The following is a 15,349-nucleotide window of genomic DNA, read 5'->3' as shown; positions in this document are numbered from 1 at the left end:
AAGGCGGCTGCCGCTGCCGCCCTCCCTCGCCTTCCAGCCAGAAGTGCGGGGCTCTCCTCTAGACTTCTTGCCCAGCGCTCGGGAGCTGAGCGGGCAGGGATTGCAGTAACACTCACCAAGGGGAGACAAGCAGCAAGTAGCCAAATCAGGACAAGGGAGGAGAGGGGGGGGCTTTTCGCCTTCCCTCTTTTTTTTTTCCTTCCGTTCTGGATGCAGAGCCTGTGCTTTGATGCAGAGCCTGTGGATGCCACGGTCTGGTAAGGAGATGCCACGCCAGTCTCTGGTCCCTCCTGCCCCTTGAGCTGGGGGCAGGGGCCCGGGGCAGCGCAGGTCCCCTCCTTGGGCAGAGCAGGAGTCTCTCCCCCCGCCGAGCAGCAGCAGCAGCAGCAGCAGCAGCAGCAGCAGCCATGGACAAGCTGCCCCCCTCCATGCGCAAGAGGCTCTACAGCCTGCCCCAGCAGATAGGACCCAAGGCGTCGATCATGGACGAGGAGGAAGACAGCGACAAGGACACCCGGCGGAAAAGCATCAGGCTCAAGCCGCTGCCTTCGCCCTCTGCTGGGAGCACCCGGGCGCTCGGGGGAGACCCCGGCCGAGGGGGGGACCCCGGCCTCCTGGAGACGGAGGCGGGCGCCAAGGGCGCCAAGACCAGCACCAACGGGGACTGCCGCCGCTTCAAAGGGAGCCTGTCCTCGCTCGCCAGCAGGCACCTGCACGACGCGGCCGAGGAGAGGCGGCTCATCGGCGGCGAAGGGGAGCCGGCCTCCCCCAGCGAGGACAGGAGCCCCCCCGGCAGCGGGGAGCCGGAGCCGGGACTGCCGGCGCCCCCGCTGCCAGCGTCCCCGCCGGAGCCCCAGCAGCAGCCGCCCCCCCGGGCTTGCTCCTCCACCTCCATTAAAGTGGAAGGAGGCGGAGGGGCCGACCAGATCACCCCAGACGAGGAGCAGAGGCTGGGCCAAGCCGGCTTCATGCAGAGGCAGTTCGGGGCCATGCTCCAGCCGGGGGTCAACAAATTCTCCTTGAGGATGTTTGGCAGCCAGAAGGCCGTGGAGAGGGAGCAGGAAAGGGTTAAGTCTGCCGGGTTCTGGATCATCCATCCCTACAGCGACTTCAGGTACAACCCCCCTTCCCGGCCGGGCCAGGACCGGCTGCCTTGCCCCCCCTCCCCTGTCCAGCCCAGCCCTTTCTGCACAGAGCTCGCGCCCCGAGATAACTTTCCTTGCTAATTTTCTAGTCAGAGGAGCTGCAGGACAAATGCACGATCCAGTCCAGTCAAACAGTCTGCAGGGTACGTTTATATTTAAGCTAAATTTTAGTGTTCTCACACCATTATTAATTTTAAATTATAATTCTGAACCAGCAAACAGCTCTCACTTAGGCTTTTAATGAAGGAAAGCCTCTCCGTAGTTCAGTGTGAACGGGGAAAAATGTCCCCACCTGATGCTCAACTCTAGACTAAAAGCATGGTGTCTGCTGCTTAACTACTCCTATATCTCCAATTCAAAGCCCATGGTCTGCCCGCTTGATATTCCAATTCCCATTTTAATACCTCAGTCGTTAGTCCTCTGCCTTCCCCTTCCTCCGGAGTTAGGGAAGGATGGTGCTACTCTTGCTGTTTGTAGGGCTTCTTACTGCAGCATCGCCTGTCAGGAACTGGTACGTGCAGGGGACAGCAGCATTCATTATCAGGCAACTTAAGACCTTCAGAATCTTGCAGAGAGAGACTTTCTTTTGCATCTGCAGATCTTTATTTGCAAAATTAATTTGGATGGGGACTAGTTAACATTGTCTTTATGAAAAGCAATGCCTTGCTTTCACTCAGTTGGCAATATTTCCCTGAAGGTTAATACGGAAATTAACTTGTAAGCGGTAGAACCGATTCTTGTACAGTTCTCAACCACTGAGCAGGGGGGTTGTGTTTAGGTATTTTGGAGCAAAGCGTTGTCTACTGCACAGGTGAATTGTCCTCTGCAATGTGTATGTAAAGTACTGCAATCAATAATTAATTACTTAGTGCAATCAATGGGTAGGGTTTATTGCTTCAACTTTAATTACAACTGGTTTACATCTCACATTTAAAAGCATAGAGTGTAAGAACATCATTCAAATACATATCAAACTATATACTGATTTTCTTAAATTTTTGGACTCTTCAAGAAACCTTGCATTATTCCCTAAAATTCAGTTAGCAAGAGTATTGCAGGAAGGAGTTGCAGGGTGGATTTGAGTGCCCAACAACAGAAACCTCTTGGCACTACATTTTAGACATTTAACAAACAGTTCATACACTTAGAAGATTCAGAACTGGCACTGAACCGATTCCTTGATATTTGCTTGGATTAAGAAACATTATTAGAAGGCTACATGAATTGGAAGACCGCACTGTCATTTAAATTCTGTGCATTCAAGTATCCCAAGCACACAGCTGACCGAGTGTATAAGGGTTTCCAGTAGCTACATCACGATACTGAGTCCTTGCAAGTACAATCGTATTCAAACCCAGATTGGAAAGGGTATAAAATTGCTTTTCAGTTGCGACTGATCAAGTAATATCTCACAGTGAAATGAGAGGGTGATTGCCTTTTAAAAAATTAACAGCAATTTCATACTCATGGCTACGGATTTATTTGCCACAAGTCTGTTGTTAAAAACAAGCAAACCACTGTGCTATCTTGGGTTATTCTAGCAAAGCAATTATCTGCATGTAGCACCTTGAAGGAATTTTGGGTTTAGTCTCTGGCTCATATGAGTGGACTTATCCAAAAGCAGCCTTCAGTCTGCATATCTTTCATGCATATGTCTAGTGTGGATTTATTCCCTCCCTTCCATCTTTATAACTACATTTTCAGCATCAAACCAGACTGGTGAACTTCAGTGAAAGGATTGTAACAGTAGCTGAGGTAGCCACCTTGTCCAAGGTGAGATGGTGCTAAAAGGTTGTTTGGGGTTTTTTGGGGGATTCCTAGTTAACTAGTGCTTATTCCTTGAGAAAATTTTTTATTTCTGAGGTACTTGACTGTAGGGCCACTCCTAGCCTTGTACACAGGAATGAAATAAGCAGGCACATTAGACTCTCCCAAGCCAAATGATCAGACTGAGCCTGCTAACACTCAGATGTTCGCATTCATGTATGTGACTTGTTAGCATTAATAATTCAATCCTCCCGATTTAGCTTTGCATTTGTGCAGAGAAAGCACAGTGAGTAGGGTATCTGTGCCCTGGTGCAAGACATTCTCTGCTTGGTGTCCGATTCCAGGTAGGCTGATATCTTGCTGCTCTGTGTTTCTTCTAAATTGATGCTAGAAGCCCAGCATGCAGATACGCGCTTTCTCCCTGCAATTATGTATCAGCATCAGATGGGGCAATGGAACTGACTGTGTAAGGGACACTTCTGAAGAGGCCAGGAGGAGCTGGACGATCTGCTATATGGTCAGTACTTATGATGCTTTCTGGGGAACTTTGGTCACCCCTGTTTCTGGGTCGCTTGCAGCATATCTGTCTGAGTATGACTGCCACTGAGAGAAAACGTGTGGACTTCCACAAAAAAATGACCTCCGAACAATGGCTGCACTGAAGGAGAAGAGTGGGAGCTTTGCTCGATTCTGACAGGGTTTTGTATTCCCTCCTTCTCTGAGTGCTGCTAAAGCATCTCTCTTGGGAACAACTCACATGAATATGAATAACATTTTTTGACCTCTGAAATGCAGCAGATTGCACCAAACAGCAGGTCTTATCAAAATATTTAGAGAAGCTATATATCCTTGACCCAGAGGACTTTATTTTCTCCTTTGCAAATTATGCAATGCAGTGCTGATTGCTCCTTGCTAGAGATGGGTGCAGATTCTGGAGCATTAGGATGTTGTAAGAGGCACGAGTCTCCATTATCCTGCACTTTGCATAGTCACTAAAGCCATACAGTAGCATTGGGTATAAAAGTTTCAAGGTAATAAATATTCAGACCCAGATCTTGTTTCTTGTCTTTTGGGGGAAACCAGTTTCACCTCTGAGAGTGGCTCTGGTACCGCCAGGCATTTTGGTAGGTCTCCAGAACTCACGACTCCTGGCTCAGTACTGCTCAAGATGTRAACTTCTGAATTGAACATTCCTGCCCTATTTACTAGAGCTTGATTCTGTTGTAAGCTTACACGGGGGTGATTCCTCCAAGTCCTTCGTGGTGTTATGTCTATGTGCTATGCAGGCGGAGTGCCTGATTTAGAATAGAACAGAGGCTTTCATCATAGTTTCCTTAAGTTACCATTTTAACATCAAATATGGCTAATTCCAGTGGCAAATCTATGACCCCCCCCAAGAGTAAAGCAAGTTAATAGAGATTTAGACTCTGTTGATTTCTGCTTTTAGTCCATTGTGAGGGGAAAAGACATCAAATGACCTTTACAAAAACCAAACCCGACGCCCCTGAGTACTCATGACTAATGCAGTGGACTAGTTCTAGAAGCGCTTAGAAGGGGTCTTACCATTTTACAATGAGAATAGCAGTACTAGTTCCTGTTCTGAGGTGCAGAACATGTATGTGCTAGTTATTGAGTTTATTCGCATCCATGGTTGATTGCACATCAATTCAGAACCAATGTGTATTTCCTAGATGAAGATTTATCTGAGCCTTTGAAAGCTTTTTCAGTGGATAGATAGAATTGTAATTTATTGCTTAGAGGAAGCATTGATCCAGTACAATTGGTTTAATAAAAAAATTCCAGACAAATAACGATCTGTCTGGTTTGTAGTCAACTGAAGCATATTGGTGGTAGCTGCTATCCAGAATTGCTTGCAAAAAAAGTGTAGCATGCTGCTTTTAGAAAGGACTGAGGACAGATACACTATCTGAAAGACCAAAATAGTCCAAACTGTGGATGTAAATAGAACTGCACATTATTCACTGCCCAGTAATCTATTAACTTCTTCACAGAAAAGAAAAGCTGGTGCTTCCTTGAAAGCAATGGAAAATATTCCATTCAGAAACAGTCCCCATTTCAGATTTTAGGATTCTTCTTCCCATTGTTCCTTCTTACTTGGATACTTGTCTGCAAACAGAACCTTTGTTTCATTTGCTTCCTCTGCCTAATCCCCAGACTTCCTTGGGAGCCTGAGGACATTTTGGGGACACCAAAAGGAATTAGATGTTCAGGTGCAATAGATAAGCATGGGAATTCCTGAAGAACAGAACCATTTCCTCTCCTGTAGGCTGGTGCAGTCCTCTAAGCAGCGTCCGTCAGCCAGACTGCCTTCACTTGGGGAACCGGGGGCATTTACTAATCACAGTACTGAATACTGAACCCAATAGCACTGGTGGGATTGGGCAAAAATAGGAAGGACGTGTGCGTTTCTCTTTTCCACTCTCTTGAGTAGAACTGATTCCAGAGCGCGTCCTGGAGTGTTGCTCTGTGCGGAGATGGTTTCCATGGGTAAGATTGTCACTGTCTTGTTAAGAGGGTAAACAATCTGTGCAGCAGACCGCCCTGTTCACTGACTTCGGCCGTTCCCTTAGGTGGGCGCTGCTGTCCCTGCTCTCAGACAGTGACACCCTTTCCTTTACCTGCTGCCCAGCGCGCTGCCTCCCTTCAGGCCTATCTACCTTCAGAGGCTGCCCACGACGGCAAACTCTGGTCTTGTGACTTGCCCGCTGCTCCTAACAAAGTAAAATGAAAGTGTGAGCCTTGTGCCCTGCAAACTGAAATTCTGGTCCAGCGAAACCTCAGCTTAGAAGGAAAGGCTGGGACACAACTGCCTCCGCAGCAGAACCTGTGCCAGGCGTTGCAAACAAGCACAAAGTGCAAACCGGACTCAGGTTTGTTGGTAGGCAGCTCCTGTACTTGCCTCTGTTCTTTTCTTGTTCATGCTGGTGGTGATTGCTCAAAATAGGGTGGGGACACTGCTACCTGAGGAAGGGGAGACACTTTCCTGAAGTGGGATATTGCTGTCTTTACTGCAGATAACTTTTCTGCCAATTCCCAGGGCAGTTTTGCTGAAGCAGAACTAGGGGATACAGCAGAAATAATTTGAGGGATAATCCAAATCCCACTAACCAGTATGGACTGGACTTCTGTTGTCTTCAGTGGACTGTGAATCAGGCTGAAGGAGAAGAAACATGGTTTTGTAACCATGAACTAAGGAGACCAAAATAGTGCAGCCGTACTTCCCATGTCCTTGGGCAAGTCACCACATGCTCCATGCCCTAGGTCACACGTTGTGAGATGGAGGATAAAAAATCCTGCACTACAGGATCATTGCGGCGATATAGTCATTCATAGGTGACATGTTCGAATACTACAAAAGGCAGCACTGGAAGGCAGGAATGCCTCAATAAATAAAAGGCTTCRGCATATTACTGTAATATGCTTTAAGACCATAGTCATGTAATACTACAGTATTTTCATATATTTTCACATGCAGAAAATGAGCTGAAACAATATGAATAAGGTGAAAGAATATGAATAGATGCTAAAGCAAACATTCAGATTTAAAAAAGAGCCGTTATTAAGGTTTCCTGGACGAATTTAATTCAGGCCCTTTGTGCAAATCTCTGCCTACAGATGAACAGGTTTTCTCTTCCACAGAATTCGTACCTCATTCGATGTGCACAAGGGATGGTTGTTCCTTTGCTAAAAGCCCTTTAACATTTTCTGCATCTCTCCTCGTAAGACAGCACGCCATATTTATTTCATCTTATTCAGATCTTATTCTGGAAAAAACAGGTTAATTTCCTTATGGCCCTTTTTTCTATTTTTTGGCACTTACGAAATATTCAAATATAAAAGCAATAAATGTTCATTTTGTTTCCTGACACCTTGGCTAGGGAACTGGTGATATCACCCCCAGTTTATAGAGAGGTGGCTGAGACTCATAGAAATTAAGGTCAAAAACATTCATTAACTTGGTGTCGCCAATTTGAGGACCTGTTTTACACAGTACATAGCGTTACACAGTGCTCAGAGCTCTGCCTCTGTGGGTGCTCAGCCCTGCAAGGAATCGGACACCTCTGCAATCCGGAAGACAAGGGCACGGAGGTGATAACTGCCTGTTGTGAGGGTAACTGGTGCTTTCAGAGGACTGGGACGTTCTGATTTGGATGGTTTCTTAGACTTCCTTGGTGAGCAGCCAGACTGTGAAAGAGGCATGCAGAGCCCACCCACCCCCTTCCCAAGCCTCTGATGTTTGTTAGTGTCTCTGTTGTTACAGTAAAAAAAAATATCATAGCTGTAAACAATGACATAGTGTTCGCTTTAATCATCACCCAGGAATATTATTCTAATTCCAATTTTGGATTGAGTGATTTGTCTAACTCCTCTGCAGGAACTTTTGGCAGAGATGGAATCTCCAGGGCAGCGTTCATCTGCCCTGGCCATCACATCTCCTTCTGCAGTTCCTTATCTCACTTATTGCAAACCTTCCAGATTCTGCAAGAAATGAGCTCCTATAGAAAATCTCTTCCCCGCACGCGTCTGCCTCAAGACTTTCCTCTCATCTTGAATGAGGCATGAATTCTATGGGAAGAGCTGTTTTGAATCATGTAATAACCATAACATAATACGTATGCACAGCTCATCTCAGCTCTGCTATTTCCTAACCTGAGCTTTTGACTTTGCAGTCTAACTTTTAATATGGTGTTTTTGTGTGTAATCGTTAAGATTTTAAAAAGCAAATCGATCCCCATCCTCATCATAATGACATCTCTGCACTCATTAGCAGGTATGGATCTTTTAGAGGATTTGCTGCACAGCCCTCTGCTCTGAATTAGGCAATGGAAGTACCAGGTGGTTACAGCAAAAGAATGATGATGCTACAGATCCTCGGGTTACGCTCCAGGCTTCAAAGGGAAATGTGCTCTGCTTACTGCAGACTCTCTACTTGTTCTCTCCACAACACCCAAACGTGATGTCTTCTGCCCCACTCCCTCCAACCTGTCCTTTTCCCCATCCCTCGCTCCTGCTTTGTGTTTCTTATCTCACCAGTCCCATCTCCATTTCCTAGGCTTCTTATTCCAGGCTTCTTCTCCAGCCAGTCCTAGGTCTCAGCGCCCAGCTTGTCATCTGACCTCCCTTTTCCACCTCACCGAAGCTTTTAGTGATGCTTCTTCTCTTCCTTCCCCCCAGCCATGGGCATTGTGAGCGAAGGGCATTTCTCTCACAGCAGCTTCCTCCTTTGCCAGTGTCAGTCCTCCTCCTTCAGTTCTTTTCCAGATGGGTTTCCCCCACATTTGTTTCCTCTCCTTCTATAAATTCTTAGTTGCTATCATCCCTCTAACTCTTCTAACAATCTCTCCTTTTTCCCAGTCCCTACTTTCCTTCCTAATTTAAGGAATGAACATTTTGCCTGGCAATTTAAACCCTTCTACTTTATCCCTCTTTCCATCTCTGGATACTGCCAGTCCAACAATGTTTAGGCAAACCCTACTCATTTTTTAGTTTTTAAACTTAAAATGTTTTTATCCTTGGAGCGAAGCATTTCAAATGATGTGTTTGCATAGAAGCACAATTGCCATTGCATTAGTATGAAACAGATTTTATTTGAGGGAAAATCGTGCTTTCTAAAAGTGTCTTTTGAAAATCTGTGTAGGACTTTTCAGTGTTGTTATAAGCAGGTAAATTTGGGTTTCCAGTGCAGCATTATTCCAGTTAGGTAACTGTGCCTGTGGTTTCTGTTGCACACAGCTTTTTCTGCTATAGGGTCAGTGCTCCTACATTGAGATCCATTTATTATACATAAAAAAGAGTGATCTTTGTCTGGAGATAACATAGTGTCATTTCAGCTTGAAACCATTGAATTTTGTCTTTGTTTCTGATGTGTTATGAGCATCTCATTAGCAAGCCCATGAATCCCTCGGTCTGCTCTTGAAACCAACTATCTGAGCTCTCATCTCTGCCAGAGCAGAGATTTCTTTCTTTCTCTTATTTTTGAAAGCTCTGTTGGTGCCAAGGCAGTTATAGGTCAATTGAGTTATTGTTGGTTCTAATTGGCACTCTAACAAGCTATTAAATCAATTTACCTACAGATGAATGTCACTCAAAGAGAAAGGTGCCAGCTCCTTTTCTGTCTTTCAGAACTTCAAAAAAAACCCCATTTCCACTGATGAGTGTAAGTGAAAGGCCAGTCCATAGGGAAGTGGCTCGTTAGAGCAAAGATTTCACCCCCAAATGTTTGTGCCATGGGGTCTGTGTGAACAAGGTCCGTACTGCTCCTGTGGGGGGAGAGGTGTGACTACTCCCAGAACACAAAAATGACAAAAAATGACCAATCCTGACTAACTTTCAGTGCCCATGAAAATGCTCTTAAATCCCTTCCCTGGTTTGTAACAGAGCATGAGTTTATTCCAATGTGGAGAGACCTAAGTCCTCTTCTCCTCCTTTATGGCCTCTCAGTGCCCTTCATGCTGGTGCAGGTGGAGTAACCACAGCCATCTTTCAAATCAGGCAGCATCTGCCTGGTGACATCATCTCCTTTTTGGTGTGGAGTGATATATATCCTCATGAGATTTATTTGCTCTGTGCTGTAGAAGGGTCAGAGTTATTATGGTGAAGAGGGTTGATTTAAGTTTTGTTCAGAAATGTTTAGGTAACCTCTTCCTCTAGCAGCAAGGCTCGTTCCCACGTTATCTGAGCATTTCTTAGTGAGATGGTTCCTCTGAAAAACAGTCACTTTTCAGCCTACAGGTCAGGACAAGGTTTCCTGACCAAACAGCGCTGCGAGTTCATCCTGGGGTCTCCAAATCAGAGCTGCTTTATACATGACAGCTCAGGTATGCTTGCTGAAGTGGGCAGTTTTTTTGGTGATGCACAAGGCAGATGAGAACGCAGCTTGGCTCTGTGTGGCTGTACAGCTCTGCAGTGCTGACAGCACTAAAACCAGGGTTTTGTCAGCAGACAAAGCAGTTAGGACTCTAGAAACACCAAAGGGAGAGCAGATGTGTGCTGGGCTACAAGGTGCTATTATAGAGACCTCTTTCTGCTCCTTATCCTTGTTGAATGGTTTGCTACCTGGGAAGTTCCTTTACAAATTCAAATTATTCATTCCATGCAGTATATTTACAGTGGCTGACACCAAATGTGGTCACCCCATGCCTAGTATTAGCACCAGACTGTAGTAAAACTGGCTGTTAACTCCTGAAAAGACGCTGCATGCAGCAACGCAAGACAGCACCAATAAGAGCAAAGCAGATGAGGATCCAGCGGGGAATTCCAAGGTCAGCTCGAGGGCCCATCAACTGGACATTATAGGGGCACAACTGCTTTCCCAGTGATGCACAAAAGCTAATCTCATTTGTGGTGACTCGTCCAAATGTGCTAATTAAGGATTTAAATCTCTGCCTCTTTGGATGGAGAGGTTGCCTGTGTTTATGCATCTATTGTTAAAGAGCTCAGCGGCAGGAGAGGTGCTGCAGGTTGCCAGCTGACTCTGGTGTAGGAGCTGTAACTCCTTTTTTTTCTTTTCACAGCTGTGCTCAGGGCTCTTGTGACTGCCAGAAAATCAGTAGCTGTACACTGAGTAGCTCCTCACCCCCGTACACTGCTCCGGTGAGACGGTATTCAGAGGAACTCTGGTGGGATTCAGTTTTCCTGGTCAGAGCTGCTGAGCGTTGTTACAGTTTGATGCTCGGTGCCTCCCCCTGCATGTCTGGGGATGGAAGACCTGGTGAAGTGCAATTGGATTTGCCTGGGTGTGGGAAAGCAATGGCTTGCAAAGTTATCAGCACTCCCAAGCTTGTGAGGGCGATAACGGCTGCGTTCCGAAGACTCGGGGACTCCGCATGCAGAAGTCCCTTCCTTCCAGCCCTCGCTTCCCACGTGATTTCAGGGCAAGGTGCTAACTCATCACAGCGCTAGCATCATTGCTACCCAGCGCAGTGTCTCATCTGCAAGGGACTGTGTGTGCGCGTGCGTATGCGTGTGTCTCCGGGGGACGGGAGGGAGTCGAGGCCCCTAATTACCCTGTCTTATTCTGCGCGTCCTCTCACCTCTGGCCACGCTGGTGCCTCGGCTGGAGGGACGGTGCAGAGCGCAGGGGTGTGGGCTGAGAGAGCGCAGTGACATCTTGGATCTCTGCAGAGAAGCAGAAGTTGCATTAGGCATAGTGAAGCAGTACAGGGGTGACAAGTTGCCTGGCAGTGTCAGGGTTTGGACTAGCTCTCCCAGCAGTCAGAACGATAACAGAAGTGATAAAGATGACTGACTCTGTGCAGCTTTTTTAACAAGAGAAAAGTCATGTTCATTAAGCACAGATTCTTGGCACTTGATTCCCCCCGCCTTGCTTTAAAGCACTAATGTGCACAAGTTATATTTCTGTTCATGCCAGGAGAAATGTTTTTTTCCATCTCTGGTTTTCTGTGAATTGTGGGGAGGGGAGGAGAAAGGACCAGTCTACACCGCAGACCATGGTCTGTTCTCTTTGATACCAGCACAAGCCCATTTGTATCATTTTCCCATGCTCATTTAGCTGCAGATACGCTTTGAATCATAAGCATTGTATAACGGTGAAAGGACAAAAAAGACTCCTTGTGTCTTGATTTCCTCAAATTCGAAAAAGGGGTGATGATACTGCTAGAAGGAGGGGCCATGAAAGATGCTACAGAACTCCAAAATATTTTAAGGTAACAGAAGATGCCAGAGTAGATGACAACAAGGGTATAGTTAGATAGTTTCATGGGAATTTCTTCATGATTATCCTTCTTTGCATACTGCTGTAGATTTGGTTACATCTGTTGCCATATTTCTTTAGGGCCACAAAAATGAAGAGACCTATGTACTGTTAGAGGATTTCTGACTAATTGGTTCCTTTGTCTTCTTTAGTCAGAAGCTGATTGCCAACACCTGTACAGTCCCATGTATGATGCTACACGGTGCGGCACGTTTTGAACTAGACTGGAAAAAAGAGGAGAAAAAAGCCTGTGCAGGGAAGGAGATGAGGCGAATTTTATGTTTTGTATCTAGCTGTGAGACTTGCGCAGCACCTGCATGGGGGTTGGAGATGCTCTGAAAAGTGAATGTTCTGTCTTTTCCTCACCAGTCTTGTACAGTGCAAGTTGTGCTGCCCTTTTCTTTGGGGAAAGCAGCTTCTTGACTTTAGTAAACACTCTTGAATAACAGGTCTGGTACAGGAGTTAGCAAGATGTCTGTCCTTCTCTGTAGCATGGCAGCGTCAGAATACGTCCTCTGAGCCACTGACAGTGGAATCTTCTGAATGATTTGTTGTGAGCCTGGGCTTTTAGTGCAAACATAGGTGTGCTCTGCGTCGTCTACACTTAGGTTAGAGATCAACTGAGAGGCTTCTTCCACACTTGGGAAGTGGAATAAGGCAGCCTGGGTCAAAGGCATATTTAAATCAAGCTCCAGATTTGGCAATGACTGTTGGCTCAATGCTGACTGCGTTTGGAACGGTCCTGGTCCTTAGTTTTGCAAAGCAACAAGCATTGTGTAAAGTAAGATTGTTCAGAGCTTCTGTCAATGTATCCCATTCCGACTGGGTTGCCCTGCCATCTCTGCACCACAGATACTCCTCCATCCTTCACTCCTGGTCCATCACCCAGATGGGGTGAATTCCCCTGGCTCCTTGTGCGCTGCCTGACAGCTTCTGATGACGGCGGCTGGGCCAAAGCATAGGCTTCCAAACAAGGACAGCTCTGCAGGTTGCGCGCTCCCTTTGCAGCACAAACAAGAATTTAGCCTAAAAATGGCAGATGTGGGTATGGCCTAGGGCTCCTGATATTTGAACAGGGGATCTGGAAACCTCATCTGCAAGTAAATTCACACAGCAAAATCTGCACTGCAGACAAAAAAAGATTTGCCTTGACATCATCTGCCCTGCTCTGAGATGCGCAGTCAGTCAGGAGACCAGTGCACAGCTCCCAGCCTTTCTAGCTCAGTAGAATTAAGGCTAAGCTCCATCATGAGCTAATGCAAGCTGTTCCCACCCCAAATAATTGGCTGCTGGATGGTTTTGTGTCTGTCTAAGCATTCCTGCATGTGGGTGGATGTGTTATGTGTGTGTGAATGAGTCTGCTTTGGAAATTAATACATAACATCGGGAGTGCATCTAATAATACACCACCTCGTGAGTGACGTGGATGCGAGAAGTGCAAAACAGAGCTGAGCGTGTCAAACAGCTGTACAAGGAATACTTCCCCTGGTACCACGGGATGATGATTCCCAAGTCCAGACCACCACCTCTTTTTCCCTATTCCTGCCACCCTAAAACACATCAGACGTCTTTCCAGCCGTCTGTTTCCCATAGCTGAAATTAAAGAAGCAAGGAAAAAAAAAAACAGTGACATTTCTCAGAAACTCAGTCCCCCAATCAGCCCAACCCCTGTCGCAGGGCAGAGTCCCCATGGTGAATAGGAAATGACAGAGGTGTTGGCTTCCCTTAGATATTGAAAGAAAATGCCTGTCCATGAGCATCGATGTTGGCGACTTTGATGCATAGAAGTCGTGTATGACTTGGGGACTCGGGAGAGGTACCCCTCTGGGATTTTGATTTTGGCAGCTGTTATAGGATATTATTTTCACAAGGCTGAACTGTTCCTAAACACTTCCCCTAGTGTAATCATCACACACATGTTTTCTCAGTAATGGCAGGCCATCAGCATTTTTTCCAAGTCTTTTAGATAAGATGAACAGAGACAAGCTGTGAAAGAGCTGAACAAGATGCCTTGACATTACTCACTCACATATTCTTCAGCTTGGCCAACAAATGGACTTTAAGCCTTGCTTTCTGTACATATCCTAATTGCTGAGCTTTTGCAGGGAAGGAATAACTTCTTCAAGTGAAAACTGGTAAGCAGAAACTTGTACCTGTCCCAAATGTGGATTCTTGAGATGCGTAGTCCAGTTAGGGAAAAAGACATATGGTTGATACCTCCAGCTGTCATGGTACGAGCTGGCACATAGCCTTCCTACAGCTGACCACAGGAAGAATGGGAGAGAATTCTTCACAGACTCTTTGATAACTGTTTTTCAAAGGAAAAATATATATGCTCATGATTAGCTCAGAAGGAGAAAGGGAAGATATTTCAAATAAGATAGATTTGCTATAATATAAACTTCTCTGATCATGCAAAATCCGTGGCTATTGACAGAGGAGACTACTAGCCTTTGTAGACAGCCAGATACCAATGCGAGTAATCCCAGTACAGCTTAAACAGTGTGCTTCAGTTTTATCCATGTGCTGCCCTGAAGCAGTAGTCTTACGCAGTTCTGCTGTGCGCTGCTTAACAACTGCTGCGTTTCTCCCCAGCCCTGGCTTGTTACAGTGCTGGGTGAAATTTCTCTACCCACTGGGGTTCTCGGGGATACAGAAAGAGAAGTCATCGTTTCTTTGAAATTAGTTTTCCTCAATAGACACAAGGAGCCGAATTCCTCGGTGAGAATCCATTGCAGTTGGTGGAATGACAGGAGGAATCCGTTTCACTCGTTGTAGCTACTTCTAGCCCGTCTCTCTGGCACACGTATCTCTAAGGCACGTATGGTCACTGCGTCTACACTGTCTGAGACCTGCTAATATTGCGCCACAGTGCTAGATACAAGATTATGTTCACATTTTGATGTTTGTGGAATGGATCTTCAAAGTGGGATTTAGTGAGGCTGGCTCTCTATTGCTGCAGTGGAAGTGTTTTAGAGCGCAGCATTTTCTGTTCTTTGCCCACAAAGTAGTTATTGCTGACTCAATGGTGTCTTTCATAAAGGAGATCCATAACTTACAGTCCGCATGTCTAATGGGCTAAAATGTTTCGGTGTATACRTGAGAGCAGAGCTAATCTGCAATCTGCTTTTCCTGGACACCAGTGAAAGACTTTCTGCTCTTGTTTCTGAGCACAAAGAGAATCAAGCAAAGGCTGGAAAATTCAGGGTGGAGTTTTGGTCTGAGCGTTGACCTTCGGAAACTTCTTCTCCAGGCGCCACTTTTTTACACCCGTCAGGCCCTACAGGGGCAATTGAACTGAAAATTTCCAGAGAATAGGCTATCTTACTACATGCTGGTACACTGTTTAAGATCACCTTCCAAAGCGCTTATGTGGTCCCACTACTGTTGCGTATGAGAGTTTTGCAGTTTTCAGATATATTCACCCAATGCTCACTGAATTCAGGAGCGCATTATCTCTGCCTGGCAGATGAAGAGCACGGAGTGAGAGATCCACTCAGCTCTGAGGCTTCTCATTCCCAGTGAAACCAGGGAGTGCTGAGGATGTTGGCTCAAGTGGCTTGCAGAGCATTCTCCCAGGTACCCGAATCACCGAACCATCCTTTTGCTCTTCTTTCTCGCTCAGCCTTTCTGTGAACCATTGGGTGCCAGCCAGTTGGGCTGAGTCATCTCAAATATATTTCTAGTGGGATGAATTTAGAAG

The 15,349-nt window shown here is 46.0% G+C and overlaps 1 protein-coding gene across 2 annotated transcripts in view; it reads left to right on the top strand.

The window, feature by feature from the left end:
* The first annotated feature begins 407 nt into the window (after positions 1-407).
* The window catches only part of HCN4 (hyperpolarization activated cyclic nucleotide gated potassium channel 4), a 112,100-nt gene continuing 97,158 nt past the window's right edge, over positions 408-15,349 (top strand). For both annotated transcript variants that reach the window (XM_026068384.1, XM_026068383.1), the window contains exon 1: positions 408-1,114. In XM_026068384.1, coding sequence (XP_025924169.1) covers positions 408-1,114 — 707 coding nt within the window. The remainder of the gene's footprint in view (positions 1,115-15,349) is intronic.

The sequence above is a fragment of the Apteryx rowi genome, unplaced genomic scaffold (assembly GCF_003343035.1).
Source record: "Apteryx rowi isolate R43461 unplaced genomic scaffold, aptRow1 scaffold_27, whole genome shotgun sequence".
NCBI classification, from domain to species: Eukaryota; Metazoa; Chordata; class Aves; order Apterygiformes; family Apterygidae; genus Apteryx; species Apteryx rowi.
The sequence above is the reverse complement of the archived record's forward strand: the minus strand, read 5'-3'. Positions and strand labels throughout refer to the sequence as shown.